This window comes from Ornithodoros turicata, chromosome 7 (genome assembly GCF_037126465.1).
Source record: "Ornithodoros turicata isolate Travis chromosome 7, ASM3712646v1, whole genome shotgun sequence".
Taxonomy (NCBI): Eukaryota; Metazoa; Arthropoda; class Arachnida; order Ixodida; family Argasidae; genus Ornithodoros; species Ornithodoros turicata.
This window is the reverse complement of record NC_088207.1, coordinates 17,148,349-17,168,565: the sequence shown is the minus strand read 5'-3', so window position 1 is coordinate 17,168,565 and position 20,217 is coordinate 17,148,349. Positions and strand designations below refer to the sequence as shown.

Sequence of the window (20,217 nt, the reverse complement as noted above, 5' to 3'; positions counted from 1 at the left end):
ATTTCAGTCATCTCCATCGCACTACGCGGCGCTGATTGCCCACAGTTTGTCGTGAGACGATCGTTGTACTTGCGAGTAAACGGAGGAGCTGTCTACAGACTTCAGAGTTCAATCCAAGAAACTGCATTTGCATTGCAAGATAGTTATCGTGCGACAAAAATTCCTCTTAGCAAAATGGATGCGACAGCACTCCTTCCCCTTGCCTACATAATAAACATTTACCGTGGTGCTCCCTCCTTCCATGCTCCGGTTCTTCGTTCAGTTCCCCCACGTGTAGAAAACAAAGAAACTAGTTGGAAAGAAAAAGGAACGAGACAAAGACGCGCGTGCTTTGGGGAAGGGGATTGGCTTATATTCTTTTCTCTCTGGGCAATAGTATTCACGCCTAGCACCCGGTACCCGGGTTCGAATCCCGGTGCCGGCTGTGCTGTCTGGGGTTTTTCCTGGGTTTTCCTCAGACGCTTTCAGACATATGTCGGCACAGTTCCCCTAGAAGTCGGCCCAGGACGCGCATTTCCCCAGGGCGTCAGTCGTGACGTTGCCCACATACGTGAGGCCGACAACGGCAAGCCCTTTCACCATCACCACCACCACCACCCCCACCACCACCACCACCACCACCACCACCACCTAGCACTGACAATTGTTTTGTAACAGCCTGCTTTCCGCCCCTAACAGGCTTTGCTGTCATAGAAGTTGTCAGTGGCACTGGGAGACCGAAGTTGATTCGTCCTGCGCAGCGAAGGGCGCAATTGTTATGATTCGAGCCCATTGCGATAATCGCAGTTTCATTGTGATAAGTATTATAATAATAACGAATACAGTTCTATATACCATTTGACAGCAGGGCCGCTTGTCCGTCGCGTAGCGAAAAAATTGCAACGAAACAGCTGTTGTACGAAATGCCGCAAACGTTCATTGTACACGCACGCATTGCTTACTAGGGGCAAAAATAGGATGCTACGATTTTTAGTTCTGTCTACAACACTTGTTTCGATCCAAAGCCAATATGTTACTCTGTGAAAACCTTGCAAGAATGTCAGAAATACAAGCGAATAGACACTCCAGAGCCAAGCTCTAAACAACAGCTTTGTTGCGTTCCCCTGTGATTCGCTCTTACAATGAGAAATGAGATACAACAACCGAAGTAATGTCAACGCGTGCGCATTCTCGTTGTTTTTCCTCGGTCGTTCGTCCTGTGGCCATGTGTCACGTCGACCCCGTTGCAGCAGCACAGTGGATGCCAATCTCCCGTGAGGTGGTCTATTTCCAGGTCTCGCGTAACGGACTGTTACACTGGTTACACACTGGTCATTTCAGATCTATCCGCTGCGCCGTGGAAGCACTACGTAGAAGGTAAAGAGCATGTTGGTTGGAACTCATCAAAGGAAGACGTCACCTTTGTCGAGAAACACGCCCCCGGGTAGCGGTAGGGAGGATCTGTGTCAAATAAACCTGGGTTGCTAGTTGAACGCCGTCCGTGTCTGTCGTGTTTGTGTTCGTCCACCACGATGCGTCGCCGAGAAAGCACGAATTCAGCTGAAATCGCCCGCAGAGCTCTGTCGTCACTTCCGCACTTCGTTCGCATACCATGGCGCAGACGATATCCCCAGGGTTCAACTGATTTCGGTATTGTCGCTGCTGAGTAGACTTTTCATGCTGCTCTCATTCGTTTTGAGCAACGACCGCTCGTCAAAAACGCTTAGGAAACGTTCCTGGGGGGTTTCCGCGATTCTGCAGTTGTAAATGTAGAAAGGCGCGTGTAAAAAAGGGACAAATAGATTTCCCCCATTTCCTGTCTTTTTTTCTTTTTTTTCGCTAATAGAAAAATGGGGAACTCAGACTCGGTGAAAAGCATGGCGGCAAATGATGCGCAATGGTTCGTTGTGCTTTGTTTCTATGATGTTGTTTTACGCTCGATACACATAACCAACCAGCCAAGCAAATACAGCCGACAATACAGTACGAGAATACAGTAGCATTTTAGTAGTTATATTATTTTTCTCTTTGGAATACAGCGTACTGAGGAACGTAGACCGGGACAACGTCACACGCGAAATTGATACATTAGGGAAACGGCACAGGGAAATGTGACGGGGTTTTCATTTCGTCATTTCGACTGGGACATTTTACCCAACGCCGTTTCATCGAACGCCGATTTATCATCCCTTGCCTTTCGTCGTCCCTCGTCTCGGGATTTTACTGTCACGCAAAGACAATTCTCCAAAGCGTCGGGGTGCACAATCGGTTATGAAAAGCAGAAAACCTAAAAAATTCTGGTCCGCGATTAACCCATCGCAAACCACTGGTACAATATCACTGCAGGACAACGGAGATCCAATACCACCTGACCAATGCGCAGAACTGCTCAGCATCACTTTCGCTGGTGCCTTCATTGCTGAAGATTTGAGCGATATTCCTGAATGCCCACCAGCTTCTTGCCCTCACATGAACCCTATCGTCATAACTGAAAGCGGAATTCTAAGGCTCATTGATTCGCTCCCAATCTCTTCATCGTGTGGTTTCGACGGTATCAATTCAAAAATTTTAAAAGGCACTACATTGGTTTCTGCCTCTTATCTGACAGCTATCTTTCGTCAATCGCTGTCACAGGCTGCGGTTCCGGATGATTGGCGTGTGGGTAAAGTCATCCCCATTCACAAAAAGAGTGATAAGCATTCCGCAGCTAACTACCGCCCAATTTCTTTAACCAGCGTCCCATCCAAAATACTTGAGCATGTCATCCACTCAAACATAATATCATTTCTTGAAAACAATGAACTCATCTCTGCGTACCAACACGGTTTTCGCAAAAGCTTTTCTTGCGAAACTGAATTGGCCTCCTTCATCCATGATCTCCATACCAACCTTGATAACAGATTTCAAACCGACGTAATATTCTTAGATTTCTCCCGCGCTTTTGACCGTGTTCCGCACGGGCGTCTAATGTCCAAGCTACGCAGTACAAACATTGATCCTACAACGCTCTCTTGGATTTCTTCCTTTTTAACATCCCGATCCCAGTCAGTGTTTGTTAACAGTACCTTCTCGGAATCTCAACCTGTATCATCAGGCGTGCCTCAGGGCACTGTCCTAGGGCCCCTTTTGTTCTTAATATTCATCAACGATCTCCCCTTGTCAATTCAGTCATCCATTCGGCTATTCGCTGACGATTGTGTCATTTGTCGCCGCATTTCTTCAACAGAAGATCACCGCATTCTCTGTGAAGACTTGTCTTCACTCGATAAATGGTGTACGAAATGGCTCATGCCGCTTAATATTGACAAGTGTTGTTATGTTCCATTCTGCAGAACAACACCTAAGTACTTACACTCATACTCCCTTTGCGGTTCTTCAGTTCCATCTTCCACGTCCTTCAAATACCTGGGTGTTCATCTACAAAGTAACCTTTTCTGGAACACGCACATAACCTCCATTGTGAAAAAGGCTAACCGCACTCTAGGGTATCTAAAACGGCATCTTTCTACTGCTCCTCCTCACGTCAAACGCTTGGCCCACATAACACTCGCCAGGCCTCAGCTAGAGTACGCCTCTGCCGTATGGGACCCGTCCACTGCCTACCTCATCCATGATCTTGAAGCCGTCCAAAACCGCGCAGCCAGATTCATCACCAATAACGGAGGAGGAGGAGGAGGAGGAGGAGTGTCGTTGGGAGGAACCCGAGGGGTCTGCCTGCCTGATTAGGCGGCATGTTTCTCGGGAAGGGAAAGGTGGTGGAGAGGAGGAGAGGAAAGGGTGAAGTGGAAGACCGAGCGGAACCCGCTCGGGGGGAGGATAGCTGCGTCCATGGGCCGACTTCAGGGGAACTGTGCCGGCATACGCCTATTACACATCTGAGGGAAACCCAGGAAAAACCCCAGACGGCACAGCCGGCCCGCGGATTCGAACCGCGGACCTCCCAGTCTCCAAGCGCACGCGTTACCGCTGCGCCACCGGAGCTGGTATCACCAATAACTACTCACCTTATGAGAGCATCTCCTCTCTCAAGGAACGCATCGATCTCGCTTAACTGTGCATTCGTAGAAAGGTTTCGCGTTTATCATTATTTCAAAAATTTTATCACTCTCCTGCAATACGGTCACCCTACATCATTCCTGCTCATAGAATATCTTCACGTATCGACCATCAACTCAAAGTAGCACGTGTCAAATGTAACACTTCCACGTTTTCGAATTCATTTTCTCCTAAAACCATCATAGAGTGGAATAACCTCCCATCTCGTATCGTCACCATACCTGACCCATCTAGCTTTCGCGTGTCTGTTAGTAATGTATAACGTCCGTGGATAACGTCGATCTCGTCGCTGAAGTCCAACAAGCAAAGGCTGAAGGCAACCTCACCGGTGCAGTTTTTCTAGACGTAGAGAAAGCTTATGACAACGTGTTGCACAGCACCATCGTCGCGACGCTACAAGAGGCAGAAATAGGAGGTTGCGCCGCCTCATGGATCCAGGATTTTCTAGCTGACCGACGCATCTTCGTGCGCACAATGGAAGGTGACACCGCTTTCCATCCAGTCCGTCGTGGTGTCCCACAGGGAAGTGTATTGAGCCCTCTCCTCTTTAATGTTATAATGGCTTCGCTTCCCGCCCAGCTTCGTGATCATACCCGCATCACTTTGTACGCAGACGACATCTGCATATGGACCTCTGCCACCCGTCGAGACACCGTCCAACGCCGGTTACAATGCGCCTTGGATTCTATTGTAGAATACCTTGCCGACCGAGGCTTATCGGTCTCTCCTGCTAAGACCGTTGCCATGGCTTTCACCCGACGCTCATTCCAAAGGTATCCATTGTTCGTCAGTGGGACACCGCTGGACTTTGTGCCTCATTGCAAGTACCTTGGCGTGACATTAGACAGAGGCATGACGTGGTCCCGGCATGTGAAAACAATAGCCACCAAGACCAGCGGTTTTGTAAATGCTTTACGTTGCATTGCTGGATCGTCGTGGGGCCCTTCATGCGCTGACCTCCGTCACGTGCATACAGCGTTGATTCTGGGCACATTGCGGTACAGCCTGCCTGTTCTACACGGCCTCAGCATATCCGGAGAGCGTGAGCTTCTCAATATTCAGGCCCGAAGCCTCCGTGTCTGTTTGGGAGTTCCCAGAACGACAGAGACCTATTCTGTCCTGGCAGAGGCACGCGAAACTCCAGCAGGCGTCCTACGAGACGTGGAAACTCTCCGGATATATGCACGGTACCTCACACAGCATCCTTACCATCATCTTCGGCTCATTGATATTGACTGTCCGGACTCCAGCATTGGTATTGCTGTTGACCGCCTGAGAGTGCACCTCCCCACCACGCCATCAGTGCTTTCCTATGCCCCGCCGATGTGGACTCTTCGCAGGCCTCCTGTATGTGATCACATTCCTGGTCTTCTGAAGAAAAACGCTGTACCTCCCGTTGTTGCTCACCAACTTACACTGGAGCACCTTAACTTAGCGTACTCTCAACGACTCCCTGTGTACACTGACGGATCAGTGTCTCAAGGCGGATCTACTGCAGCCTTTGATATGCCAAATGAAAACCTTGAAGTGGCGCACAAGCTCCCCTACGAAACGTCATCTACAGAGTCCGAGCTCTTCGCCATACTGACAGCGTTGAACCACATAGCGGTATCACCGCCTGGCGCTTGGGTTGTGTTCACGGACAGTAAGGTGGCGCTAGAAGTTCTAGCAAATTATTGTTCCAGAACAATCGGCGGCCTAGATACCATGATAGTCGCAATATACAACCGACTTCTATCCTTTGGTCATAGCCTGTGTTTCCAATGGGTACCCAGTCACACCGGCCTGCACGGAAACACCCGCGCAGACGCCTTAGCACGTCGGGCACATGGGGACGGCACCTCCAGTAACTGTCTCCTACCACTTTCAGCCTCATCGTGTCGGTTACAGACACAGCGACTCCGTTATAACGGCACTCGGCAGTTTCAAGAGGACGCTGTCCGACTGAACGACCATCTCCGATCTATCGACCCGTCGATGGATTTCGTTGCCACACACCACTGCTCGCGTCAAGAAGCGTCCATTCTACACCGACTACGCCTTAATGTCGCCAGGACACCTCTACTCCTCTGTAAAATGGGTCTTCTCCAGTCGCCCAAATGCCCCACTTGCGCTGTTGAAGCTGATGTGCCACACCTTCTCCTCGACTGTCACAGATTCGACACCTCTCGAGCCACGCTGAGACGACGCCTACTCGAGCTGCGGTGCACGGACTTTTCTCTGGCCACTCTGCTCGGCCCAGTACGAGATCACACACAGCAGTCTGTGACCAAAGCAGTGCTGACTTTCTTGAGAGACTCAGGTCTGATGAACAGCCTGTGAACTCAGTCGTCAAATCTCATTCTTCTTCTGTGCCCCACTCTCACCTTCAACGCATTAACCTCATGCTTTCTTTTTAAAGTCATCTTCTGTGATTCATCTCATCATTCCTTCACCGTTTGTTAGTCATCTTTTTTGTCATCTTTGTCTTTAATCTACCTCATCCTTCTTTCATCATCTGGTAGTTTTTCGTTTTTTCCTACTTCTTTTTCTTTTTCTTTATTTCTTATTTCGTAATTTTCTTTATTTATTTATTTATTTATTTTTCTTTTTCTTTATTTCTTATTTCTTTATTTTCTTTATTTATTTATTTATTTCTTATTCCTTCTTATTTCTTTCTTTCTTTCTTTCTTTCTTTCTTTAATTATTCTCTTTTCTTTTTATTTATTTTTTATTATTTCTTATTTCTGGAATAGCAAGCCGACGTCCCGTTTGGCTGACCTTTCCCCGTTTTTTTTCCCTTTTCGTCTAATAAATATATCCCCCCCCCCGTGGATAACCTTTTATGCTCAGTTTTTTTTTCTTCTTCGTTGTTGTTGTTGTTGGTGTTATTGTGTTGTTTAAAATGATCCTTGTCGCTTTTTTTTTTTCCTGTAACCCACTCCTCCCATGTAACGCCCTCCCGAGGGACTCTTGGGAGTAAATAAATTGATTGATTGAAAAGCGTGAACGCAAATACAAGAAAACGTACATCTGGTAAAAACGTCTGTGATCTTGTCAGCCTGCTGGCCGGCATGAGCCCCACGCCATCACCATGTCTTCGTGTGCTTGTGTTGTTGTAATCTTGTATTTTGTTTCGTTAGAACGGATGCGGAAATGTTTTCTTCCCTGTCCCGCAATAATTATACTTGAGCCACTACATGAGGAGTTCCTCGTGGCATTCACACTTTAGGAATTAGCTAACTCTGAAATTAGCCACAGGAATACCGCTGGCAGCCTGAATAACGCGGTCAGTCGGGGACATTTTTGGAGCGGGAACGGGACATTTCGGTGTGGAAGTTTCGGTGTACGGACTTTTTTTTTTCGGGGATATTGTTTCCTACAACCATTCTTCGCTGTTTGCGAAGGCAACGCCGATAGCTACCCCTACAACACAGAAACGTCCTGCGATCGTCCCCAGGATGTCAACCCCGGACGACGATGAAATCCTCAGGAAGTTATCAACTGGTCCTCCCAGTGTTACCTCCGTGTTAAAGTGGGACTCCCGGTCATGTCACCTGCACATCCTCAAGGTGTCAACCTGGAACACTCGCAGGAGCTTGTGAGGACGACTTCACCTGCACCCACCTGTACCTCATTTTTCTGCGTATAATTTATACAAAACCAGACGCAGCCCTGATAACTTCTCTTTTTCCATACATCTTGATTAACTTCCGCAATACAATCTCGCTGTTTGTTTCTAGTACAATTCATAACAGACAACCAGTGCATTGGTTTAAAGAGAAAGCAGAGGGAAATATAAATGACGCAAAAAAAATCTTGTCAGGGGCACGAAGTCCGACCCACTCCGAAAGGTTCTTCTTCATTGAAGTATTAGGTCCACACCAATGCAAAGTCTATGTTTCTTACTCCTTTTGGTTTGAGACGTTCAGGTAGGAGCTTTGAAAGTCAAAAGCAGTGTGACAGAATCGCGCGTTTCTCTGCATTCCACAAGTAATGCGCTCCACTTATCATAGACAGTCATCCTTTTTAGATGCAGAGAATTTTACCCTGGACCACCCTTTATTTCAGAAAAATGTCAATCAGGTTCCAGGATCGGCCCTATAAGAAAACAAATGTGTTTAGAAAGTCTGAACAGGTAAACTAAACAAAGTAATATTTCTCGTCCCGCTAGCTACCCACAGGTACGGGCACAGGACGTACCGGAATGACTCTTAAAGGACAGTCCGAGAGTGTTATCCTCAGGACGTCCTGAGGATAACCTCCAAGGACGAGGACACGATGACATTGTGGGGACCTCCTGAGGACCGCGTGTGTTCTTTGGGTACGGTCATAATAATAATAATTCGAGGCTTTACGTCGCGAGACAACTCCGATCAGTTACTGTCATGAAACAGGTTCTCCGTTCATGGGCTTATCCCCTTTACTATATACTGAGCCTATACTGATATTATGACAACGTGAAGGTAATGGCAAATGCTATGAGCACGATATGGAGAAATGCAACGAAATAAAAGCAAGTTTCTCACAGATACGTAGCTGATTGACGCGTACTGTCAGTGTGACTTCCCTGAGAGAAACATGCGACGCACATGACACGCTATACTGCTATTTTCTTTTCATGTTCACTCCCAAAATCGAAAATTCTCTTTCCACACCCAAGGTCATCGAGTATAGCTTTAGAACAGGTTTGCTAACCAATTTTAGATAGCTTTTAATTATGGCACCCAAGTACTCGTAACGTTGTACTCACGCGCTTTAGCCCGAAGAGGAAAAGCCAGTTCGCCGCGTGACTCAGAAGAGGCACCCGAACATATGTATGTATATCCAATATCTTGTACATCCTCGAAGGAGGAGCAGCAGTCGCCAAGTAAAGATGCTCCAGAGCAGTCGTGTGTTTTGAGCATCTAGACGAGCGAGAAGTTGTCTACACATTGAGCACGCGACCATTAGGATATCCCGAGAAACGTTCGTCCTGAGTGTCAGCTGGATAGACTGCTTGGAGGGGACCTTGCCCCAGCATGATAAAGTTCCGAGGGGCGGTGGGGCAGACACTCAAGCCCCGACGTAGTGTGTTAGTGTATATCACACAAACAAATGTCGTTGACTAACAACGCAGTGTGGGGTTGGTATGACATTTCAGACGCGACGGAGCTACGGCAGACGAGGACAATAGGGCTGTTGCACTGAATTAAGTTTGCACAGCGCCATTTCGGGCCCAAACGGCCGCGGATCCCAACAGTAAGGAGTTCCATCAGAGGGTTTTGCATGGTGTGTCAAACGGTGTGGTGCCAAGGAAGCTACAAAACCTGTAGGAAATCAACAGAAAAAGCGGTGCTTCTTGAAAAGCGCGAACAACTCGAAACCGTGTACTTGAAAGTGCCGCGTCGTCTGCTAAACTGGGGAGTGTTGCATGATTTGGGGCGCTGATGTTGCTGCTCACTCGCGCCACCTGGCCCAGAGCAACAGGCCCATACGGAAAAGGGCGGTGTGGTGCCTTTCCGTGTGGTGTTGTCCTCGTCTGCCGTAGCTCCGTCGTGTCTAAATGCCGTTGATCACACATTTTCCGCGGCACCCTTTTTTTTTTCTTCTTGTTTTGATGGGAAAGTTATGCATCAACTTGTACAACTTCAGGAAGGTGAATTGCATTGTTGCATTTTTGGTGATACGATATGCCATGTAAAACAGTTGACATGGTTACAGAAATACCATGTTTTTATTTTTATTTTACTAAGTTATTTAACTGACTAACTACTAACTACCACGTTTTTGTGGCTTCATAAGAAGAACTATTAGCTGGGAAGCCACATATGTAAGGACGCGTACATGTTCACTTGCAAGAGTCAAGTACGTCGGCAGATGGAAGGAACGTTATACGGAAGGTTTTCGAGATTGTGCAATGCGAAAGACAAGAATACATAACACAGAAGTAGTCCCACAGCATATGCCTAATCTAATTTTATGAATCCCCCCACCCCCAAAAAAAAGGTAAATTTTATCACGATTTGCTGTTTCGTGTTCTCTCTCTCTCTTTTGTTTTTTCCTTTTGCCATAAAAAAAAGGATTTGACCGACAAAATTCCCTTGCCTACATAACGAATGTTTATCATGGTGCAGACGGTACCTGAATTCAGTCATACGCGTTACATTACGGCACACACGTGCGTGATTCGGGGCGGTTTTTTCTTTTGTGTGTTTGCGTGAGTGGCTGGACACGTTTCCTTGTCGACAGACAGTTCTGTGCGTAGCGGCGCTACTAACAGAGCAGCTCTTTTCGCTACTTTTTCAGTAGCGGAGGAGCGCTCGCGCTAAATTTCTAACCAATAGCGGAAAAATAATTCCCGCTACAAATTTTGGTAACGTGTCCGATGCTGCTACCGCTACTTTCCGGCTACTTTAGTGGGCAAGACAAAAGAAGTAACTCGTATTCCACGCCATTTCACTTCGACACGGCAGTATCCGTGTCACAATCCGGCATGACCAAAGTGATATTATCTAATTTCTGTACGCTCTTATTCTGCCTAGAATAAAGTTCAGAGCTGGTATCGACATTTTTCGTGCTTATTGTTCCTGCATAAAACAATATTTTATTGCCTAAGCGTTGTGTGCGGGCTCTACTCATCATGGTTACATGTTCGTCATAAAAAAATATCTTACGAGGCAGCTTGGCAGTAGCGCCGGTACATATTTCCTTCCGGTGGCGGTACCGCGCTACGTTTCGGATTGAGTAGCGGCGTTTCAGAGGAGTAGCGAATACCGGTACTCCGCTACCTAACTGCCGACCGAAGGGACAGGACGCAGGCAAGCTGGTGCATAACCCGGTTCCTTCCGTTCGACTAGAAACAATGAAGCAAAAAAGAAAAAAGAAATAAAGGAACAACACGAAGAAGCGTGTGTTTGGGAGACGGAAGAGAATTAGCTCGTAGCCTTTTCTGTGTTCACATTCATTGCCTAGCAGTGACAATTCTTTTGTAGGAGCCTGCTTGTTGCCCCTAACAGCTTTATCTAACACGCAGGATGTCAGTGACACTTGCAGTAACCGAATATGATTCAGCATGCGCGGCGAGGTGTGCAACTGTTCAAACGTATTGCGATAATTAGGTTCATTACGATAATTATGTTGATGATACCGATTACAGTTTTATATTCCCTTGAGACCGTGGCTGTTTGCGCACCGAAGATAGTACTGCACGAAATGCTACAGTCGTTCATTGTACCGCTAGATTTGGTCCACAGGCACACTACACGCACGTATTGCTCTCTATAGGCGCAAACATAGGGTTCTACGATTTTTAGTTCGTTCACAACAACGATTATGAGCCAAGGCAAATATGTTAGGCCGAGGACACGTTGCGAGAATGCGAGAAAGACAAACAAGGAAGCACACAAGAGACACGTTTCGAATAACAGCCTTATGCGTTCCCCCACGATTTTCTTTTACAATTAGACAGGTGGTACAACAACCGAAGGAATGTGAACGGGCGCGCTTTCCCATTATTTGTCATCTGTCCTCCTCTGGCCGTGTGCCATGCTAACCCGATTGCAGCAGGTCAGTGGTCGGAAATCTCGCGCAAGTCGGTCTATTTCCCGCTCTTGCATAACGTACTCAAAGTGATAGAAGACTTTTGTGGGAGAAGAATCTATACGATAACTTTTTCACGAGACCGCAGCTAGGACGTTGGAGATGGTTAAAAAAAAAAAAGAAGACGAGAACATGTGGTGAGACTAAAGGAATGTACGGGTCAAATTACAGGTATGTTAGTACGGGCATTGTGGTATTGCTATGAACATGCCCATGCTGAGTTCATCGTACTGCGGAAGCGGCCATTCGCTTGGCGAGGGTAAAGCAACGGGATGAGGCAGTGAGGCAACTGTAGCAAACATAGAAAAAGAGGAGATGGAACACAGCCATTAGAAATTGGTAAATGCATATATTGTTTAGGATAACATCCGGGTCGACCTGAACCGCATCACATCGTACGCTCTTGGATAGCCGCAAGTGAAAGTTGGCACCACTGTGGTAATCTGAAAAAGTCAAAATGCACAAAAACTTGGCAATGCTCTCATGGGCAGAAATGAAATATCGAAGTGAGATACACAGCAGAAGACAGTTCCAAATCTAGAGAACGCTGTCCATCCTCACCCTTTTACTCCTGTGTTGTACCTCAGACTATCAAAAAAAAATCATCGGGGGAGAGTCGTAATACAGGTGCTTCTCAGTCCTGCCCCCAGAGTCAAGGCAATGACACTAGACTAAGACCACTGATGCCTAAGACCATACAAGGGGGGGGGGGGGGGGGGGCAAAGGCCACAGTTTGGATTGCCTACGGGGAATAACAAATAAATAAGAGCAAGCGCACTGCCCCAGTACAAAGTTACAATCACTTGGTTACAACTTACCGTTTCTCTTTCGCCAGCCGCCGACGCAGCTTGCGGACTGATTTCCGACCGCAACTATGAGGCTTCCGAGGATTCTTGCACGGCCGTGTCATTGCCGCGCGTTTCCAGTTTGTGCGATGCGGCAGCAGCAACGATACTATGAACGTGCAGCCTACCGCAGTATCAACAGTTCAAATCAGAAGACGACAGTCAGCACCTGTCAACACGGCGTGAATGAATGCGTCCCGCAGCACAGCGGCGGCACAGCCAGAGCAGTACGCAACCAACGTGACGTAACGAACACAAGTGACGCAAGCGCCACCATTCGCAGAATACTGGAGTTGATCACACGGTAGTTACATGCTCCGCCACGATGTGGCCACCGAAAATCCTGTATAGTTTCGGTTTGGTCGGAATGTTTTGGAATGGCTTGGGAACGTAATAACCTGCGCTGTGCTCTTCCAATCATGCTGAAATTTTCAGCAATTGTATTGCGCATAATTGCCCATCCACTGCCACTTCTAGGCTGGTGTGGTGACATTAGAACACCTCGAAACAAGAAGCCAAAGAAAGGCATTTTTTCATGTTTTTCTGAAGGCGCTTCCGGATTATCGGCGTCATATATCAATAAGAGCGAGACGGTCCACCCTCCACGTATCACAGAACAACACAACGCAACAAATTGTGCGCCGCTATCTGCTCTCCCTTTTGCGCCAGTTTCGTACAAAGACCACCCATAATCGGAGATATTGACATGTTCCAGGCCTTATGGCGCCGCAACCGCATGCCTGGCCGAAAATCGGAAGACGGTCCCCCCGAGTCAAGAATCATAGCTTCCGAATGGCACCAGTCTCACCACCAACAGACGAAAATGAGAGCTACAGGTCTGGTACAAAGTTGCCTCTTTTTAAGAGGGGAGTGAGACCATAGCCTTAAGAAAAAGTTCAATCAGGTTCCAGGATCGCCCCAAAAACAAAACAAATGTGATTAGGGAGTCTGAGCAAGTAAATTAAACAAAATAATATTTCTCGTCCCCCCAGCTACCCACAGGTACGGGCACAGGACGTACCTGAATGACTCTTCACGGACAGTCTGCGAGTGTTATCCTTAGGACGTTCTGGGGATACACCTCGAAGGACGAGGACACGATGACACTGTGGGGACATCCTGAGGACCATGTGTGTTCTTGGGGTTTAAACCCAATGTCGTAGCTCCAGAAATATTTCTTACACCCTCATGGTATTTTGTGATTTCTGCAAGCATAAATTTTCCAACATCTCAAATATATCAAAGGTCAAAAACCAAAAAGTGTATATGTATTAGCTAGCAAGTAACTTCAAATTAACTTGTTACTTCGTTATAGCCAGCTAGTACGTAACCCCAGCTACAGTGTTGCTGACAAAGGAAGCACACACCTTCCATCACCTCCATGAAATTAGTGGCAAGGGATATGTACAGTGCCATCAACTAATGGAAGCAATAGACATTTCATAGACAACTCTCATTTAACTTGACAAGCACATGCTGCAGTGTACAAACCATTTCGCGCTTCTTTGTAGACCACTCTCACGAGGTGGCACAAGGAGTTCTGGCACTCATTCAAAGACTTCCAACGTACCAGCTGGCCATCGAGGCTCTCAATGTCTAACCACTTCCTTCACGTGCATCCACACACAGCGAGAGACTGAACCTGGCAGCAGTTGTGGAGCAACACAGAGCTAGGTGAAGTGAAAGAAGATCGCAGCAGCAAAGGGTAGAAATTGACTGACGAGACATTTAACATTTTTTGTATAGGTTCCCGAAGTGAAGAGTGAGATGCTACCAACCACCAGAGCTTGCCACCTGGAGACATGCCACCATGTATTTAAAGTAGCACAGAAGTCATTTTTAACACCCAGTTTTCTTCTCATAAAACTGTTAAGTTTGCCAGTAAGATGCATCATGCAAAGTAATTTACACCACAGAGTCATAATTATCGCAGAAATTGAATTTAAAATACGCCGCAAAAAGCGACCGTGCGCAACGGTGGTGAAGAGCAGTACCAGCCTGTGATCTGCCTGGAACCTCGCGCTGACGCTATAAGGAGAACGCTCGCTGATTGGCCTAGAAAAATGTTGTCTGCTACTCCGCTGTCGTCTGCTACTCGGCTGTTCGGGGTTCTGATAAAGCCTTTCTCCTTGCTCGGTAATGCTTCGGCCGCTCCTTCTATCCCCAATTCTCCGGGAAAACTGGCAAAACAGGTTTACGGCGGCAAAGGGACAATGTGCTGACCCCCACTGATCGGCAAACCAAAACGAGTCTCCTTATGCCGTCATCGGTGACGTGCCATCATACCTCCTCATCCTCGTTATAGCTGGAGTGGCGAGTTAAGGGTGAAGGCGCGGAGCTATGTTTATGTGAGTTCTTTTCTGGGAAACAAATTGCACACATCAAAACCTTTCGTGCTATTCGGTATAATGACACACACACTTTCATCAGATGTCTTAATCTGAAATTTTTTTGGATGGCCCTCTGTACTCCTTTAAAGGGACTATGAAATTTCCCGAACCCCCATACTTTTTTTCGATGGAAACTGTTCTTCCCGCAGAGAAACTAATATGCCACAAATTTTTCCGGACGAAATCGCTCCACTCTGCTAGGAGCGCGCGCTGGAAATGTCTCTTCCGCGTTCCTCCTCTCCCGCGCATATTTCCCTGCCGATGGTGTAACTGTACGGACCGCTCTTCGGTTCCCCGTTACGTCACCGGTGTTGCACAATGGCAAGTAATGCCGCGAGCTCGCGCTGTGGTGCCACTGCCGAAATCTGCCGATCGCGCGAAAGCTGCTGTCATGGAGATTTCCACTCCCAATGAACGCATACGCGGGATCCTACGGCGCATGTTCCTGGCGGGATTCCTCGGCTCGGCAACACGTCACGATGACGTGTTGCTGAGCCGGCCGTGGTCGCGTCAAGTTACCCGTTGTGTCTCCGCTCGGCAGCTCGTCACGGCGCGGCGCCAGCTGTCCTCCCTTCGCCGCTCCGTTTAAATTCGCTCCTGAGAAATCCGCTCGCGCGACGAAAGTAAAATTTCGGTTCTAGACTCAGAAAAATGTCTTCTTTCGAACGAAACGAAGAAAAAAATCGTTTCATAGTCCCTTTAAGAACGGCCATTTTTAGGACCGCCCCAAATTAAATTACGCAGACGGCAGTGCAAGAACCCACCTAAACCTGTGCAGTATGTTGGTTTAGTTTGTGTCTGTGTGTCAGCTGTCACCTGATGAAGTGCAAGCTCTGCACGAAGGTCTCGTTCATGTTAATTGTAATAAAGTGTTCCTACCCATTTTACCTCCCCCCAGTGTAATCACAGTTAATAGGACTTTGGCATTGCCTTTTATTTCTTTTACTGCGTTGTCATCCCTAATCTTCTATACGTGCTTCGTTTTTATGACAGCAACGAAAGTAGTTGCAGCAGTGAGATTCCACTTTATCACACCCGAGTGTCGTACGTCCACAAATATCTCCTACACCCTCGTGGTACTTTGTGATTTCTGCAAGCATAAATTTTCCAACATCTCAGCTGTCTCAAAAGTCAAGACACAAAAGGTGTATATGTATTAGGTAGCAAGTAACTTGAAATTAACTTGTTACTTTGTTAGTAACTTGGTTACAGTGTTTGCACAGTAGCTAGAAACGAGTTCATTGTCGAGTAACTTCCCCATCTCTTCATCCAATAAACCAAAAATATCCGAGGACGTCCCAGAAAAGTCGCTGACATCACATATGTCCAAGATGTCTATCAAACAGCATCTGCATGCCCACTGAGTCTGATATTGAAATTTGTCTCACTTTGTATATCCCAGGGACATGTCCAGGATGTGGAGATAATAAAGAGACAGTAAACAACAGATGTCCCAGATACGTCCACAGCGATGTTACGCCCTGGATGTTTGGATATCCTAAGGTGCAACCTGCAGATACCAATAAATATCTGGGAGACCAGGATATGGGCACTGATCAAACGATAAGGGAACTTCCCCAGGATGTCGACTAGAGAAAAACGGATGAATGTGGGACGTTTATGAAATCTTGTTCTGTAGTAATATAAAAGGTGAAAGCATAATGTAAAATAATAGCTAAAGCAGCTGGCATCGGGTTCGGACATGCGAACGCTTCCCATGCTCCCACCAAAAAGAAAGCCGTGCAGACGGACAAGGAAGTATGCCGTTCACCACCTGCCATTCAGTCTCGCAGCTGATACATAACGCAAAACATTGACACAGTAAAATGCTTCAAACTCTCGAACTCTCCTTCAAGTCAACAGCTGTTTCCATGAGTAAAATCTGTTGCTTGTAAAAGGGCTGAGAATCCAGCAAAATATCGACATCATAGTCCATTAGAAATCAGCATCTCACCCCATCAATCAACGTGACATCCTACCACATCATTAAACATGCATATTACATCCCGACCACTCAACATCACATCAATTATACACGACGTGATGGTGAATAATGTTCACGACGGCTACCACGACAAATTGCAAACCTATGGCAGTGGCTGCCTATTTGAAAGTCACCTGTAGGTCTACTGGTGCTAAGAAAGAGCGTGGAGAATCCTCTATATTGCGATAAACAACTTTATTGTCACGTAACACAATAAATTCAAACGTATCGTTGCCCTCTCACTTTCGCTTCTGAAAGTTTGGTGCAGACAGCTTCACCTTGCCTGGAAGATTCCTAGAGATGTCTAGATCTTTCACTGCCCGAACAAGATCCCTTTCCCTCGGCGTTGTAGCCTTGTCCAGCATGAACACGTTTAGCGCCGTCTTCGCCGCCTTTCCGCGACGCCCCGTTCCAGGGGTAACCTTCACTTTATGCTTGTAGTTCTGCATAGCAATATATGGTGCCGCGACAGGAACAGCAAAAATAAGCCCATCTTCCGGCACAGGGCATCCCGTCAGAGAAGCGAGGAGTCGCTTGTCCTCATCACCAGCATTAACTTCCTCTTCTACATCGTCATCTTCATCCTTTGGTGCGTCAGGATCAACCACCTTAAGCTCAGTCCCTTTCAATTCACTCGTAGCCTCTGGCAGCCTCACCGTCTGCTGTGGCTGAGGATTGGCATCCGACTTCGTCTGCAAACCAGCAGTTGCCTTGGCTTGTGAGACAGCTGCAGACTTGGCGGCCATTGCCAATTTCTTTGCTTTCTTGCCCTTGCGCTTTGGCTCCTTGGGTGCACCAGCCGATTTTAAAATTTCCATACGGAGCTGACGTTCCTCTTCGTCTTGGTCTTTATATTTTTCCTTGATCTTCTTCAGTTTACCTTTCGTACGTCGGTTCGGTACCCCACTCGGCTTGTTGCTCTCGGACGCGGGTTCAGCAGGTACATCCGGTTTCGGTTCCACTTTTGGCTTCTGCTTGACTTGCGCACTTCTGGAGGGCTGAGAGTAGACCACCTCCCCAACCTCAACTTCATCTTTTTCAGCCTCCTGAATGGTAGAAATTTCGTGAGGAAGTTTGACTACGGTGTCCGGAAATTTCGCACCTCCCATTTCAGGGTCGCCGTCAGCAGCGACGCCTTCGTCCTCCGAGCTCGACTGTTCGGAAACGGCAATCTCGGTGTCGTCTGCCGTATTGTCCGTGCCGTCCCCTTGTAGCGTGAAGTCCTCGCTGGAAGTGCGGGTTTGGCGCTCACCCCGATGCCTCTCTATGCTGTCTTCATCTAACTTGTACATGAAGCCAAATCCCATGATCAGATATGAAGGGGGCAGATAATTCTTTTTACCCCTTATCATGAAGGCACCAGGCGTCAGGAACTGACCCGTGGGCGCAGTCTTCGAAACCTGATGGTGGTACACCCACCAGGCACTGGTGACCACCTTTGCGTCCCACGCCGCACTGTAACAGATGGCCATGGTTCCCGCCTCGTTGAGAGTCTTCGGTGGCACAGGGTTGCCGCCCGGGTTCTTTATGATTATGCTACTGGCGCCGTGCAAGTCGGCGTGGACGTATACGTCGCCGGGCTTCATGTACCGTTTCACGATCATCTCGTTCTGCTGGGCGTCCCGGCCCCCTATGACCAGGTAATCTTCGGAGCTTATGAACCAGTAGAATTTCTCGAACCAGAATGCTTTCCTGGCCTTGGCGATGTTGGTCGTCAGGGCGACCTGCTTGAGGGTCTCTTTCGTTTTCTTCTCTGCAGATTTGTACGCTTTGGTTGAAGATTCTATGGTCTTCTGCTGTTTCTTTGCGGCGTGTTTCTTCTGATCGTAGTACTTCCGAGCGTTGGAGTACGCCGAAAGGTCAAGGTCAATGCTCACAAGCATGCCGTTACCCGCCGAAGTCTCGTACGGGTCTTGGAGGTACATTGTGAAGTGATTGACGTCTAATTTAAGCTCCTTGATTGCCAGTGCAACCGGATCACCCTGCTCTTGAGCTTCCTTTATCAGCACCGATATCTCATTCCACTCAATCTGATTTGCTAGTGCACTACGCAGTACCAAAAGGGCACGATCCACCAATTCCAAGTTTGTCTCGATCAGTTCAGCCTTCTTGATGTCCTCCATCTGAACGTGCTCGAGTGCAGATATCCTCTTCTCGTGGTCAATCCTAATATTCTCTAGCTTCTTCAATGCCTCCTTCTCTTGGTTATGAGCACGCAGACTGATCTTCTGCATTTCGACACTCGAAAAGAACTGATCGACAGCAGCACTAAAGCTCGGAAGCTCAACGAAAGATCCCGATTCGTGCTGCCTGTACAGGAATGGATGGAACTCGTTGTATGTGACAATCTCCGTGCTGCCATCTTCCGCAGGTTGAACACGTTTCTCCACCTTCTGGGTGATGTAACCTCGGCACGGTCGATCTTTGGCTGCATTCATAACCTCTTCGGCCTCTTGAAGACACGTCAAAATTCGCGACATGTCACGAGACACATCAATGTCTTTCCCTATTTTAGAGCCCGCGCTTAACCCTTGTCCACAAAGCACATGGTCAAGGACCGCTGGTCCGTACAGTACCTTAGGGTTTAGCACTTTTTTTATATTGTCACCGGACTTTGCAGATTGCAGGATTTCTTGGAGCTCCTCTTCTTTCAGCATCGGCTTGTCTTGTAGAGCACTCCCTACTGGGTACTTCTCCCGGACGATGAATTTTACGTCATCGTCCGTTCCTACAGTGCGTGGACGCAATATGTTTAAAATGAGGTACTCGTGGTCAGTTAAAACGATATTTCCCTTGTCGTATAACTCTAAGATGACATGGTACGCAGCTTCGTTTATACCGAACTGAATGTCGATTATGCGGTCGACACCCACTTGAGCGATGCTTTCGATGCGTTTATTCTTCAAGTGTTTCCGCAATTTCATCGAGAATCCCGATGGCTGTTGGCTCTTGGGCCAGGCATAGTCTGTCTTATGAAATCGTACCCCTGACTCTATCAACAGTACAGATTTTTCTTCTTGTCTGTTCAGTTTGAAGAGATACGTTTTGTTGTCGACATCATACACTTGAGTCACACGCATGCCGACGACAGACTCGCGCAGTTCCGAGACCATCGCCAGGATATCGACTGTGCTGAACCTCGACTTCATTTTTAGCTCGGTGAGTCTGAAGCTATTCAAAACAAATCCTGTCCTGTCTCTTTCCGCATCACAGCCGAACTCAACTTAAACGTACACGAAATCACGAAGCTACACAGCGCAAACCGCAATCACAACATGGAAACTGGATTGGATTGAATTGGCCGAACTGAACTGGCTTTCATACCTGCCGTCACGCCTCTTTTATCCGCCTAGTGTAAATTTTTTAAATCATCTTGTTAGGACACCAATAAATCACTACGTGT

At 47.4% G+C, this 20,217-nt stretch overlaps 1 protein-coding gene across 1 annotated transcript; it reads right to left on the bottom strand.

The window, feature by feature from the left end:
• Nucleotides 1-17,000: 17,000 nt before the first annotated feature.
• On the bottom strand, nucleotides 17,001-20,103 carry LOC135400258 (ribosome quality control complex subunit NEMF-like). The gene has a single exon (XM_064632039.1). The coding sequence runs from the start codon at nucleotides 19,961-19,963 to the stop codon at nucleotides 17,054-17,056; it is 2,910 nt and encodes a 969-aa protein (XP_064488109.1). The 5' UTR covers nucleotides 19,964-20,103; the 3' UTR covers nucleotides 17,001-17,053.
• Nucleotides 20,104-20,217: the final 114 nt, after the last annotated feature.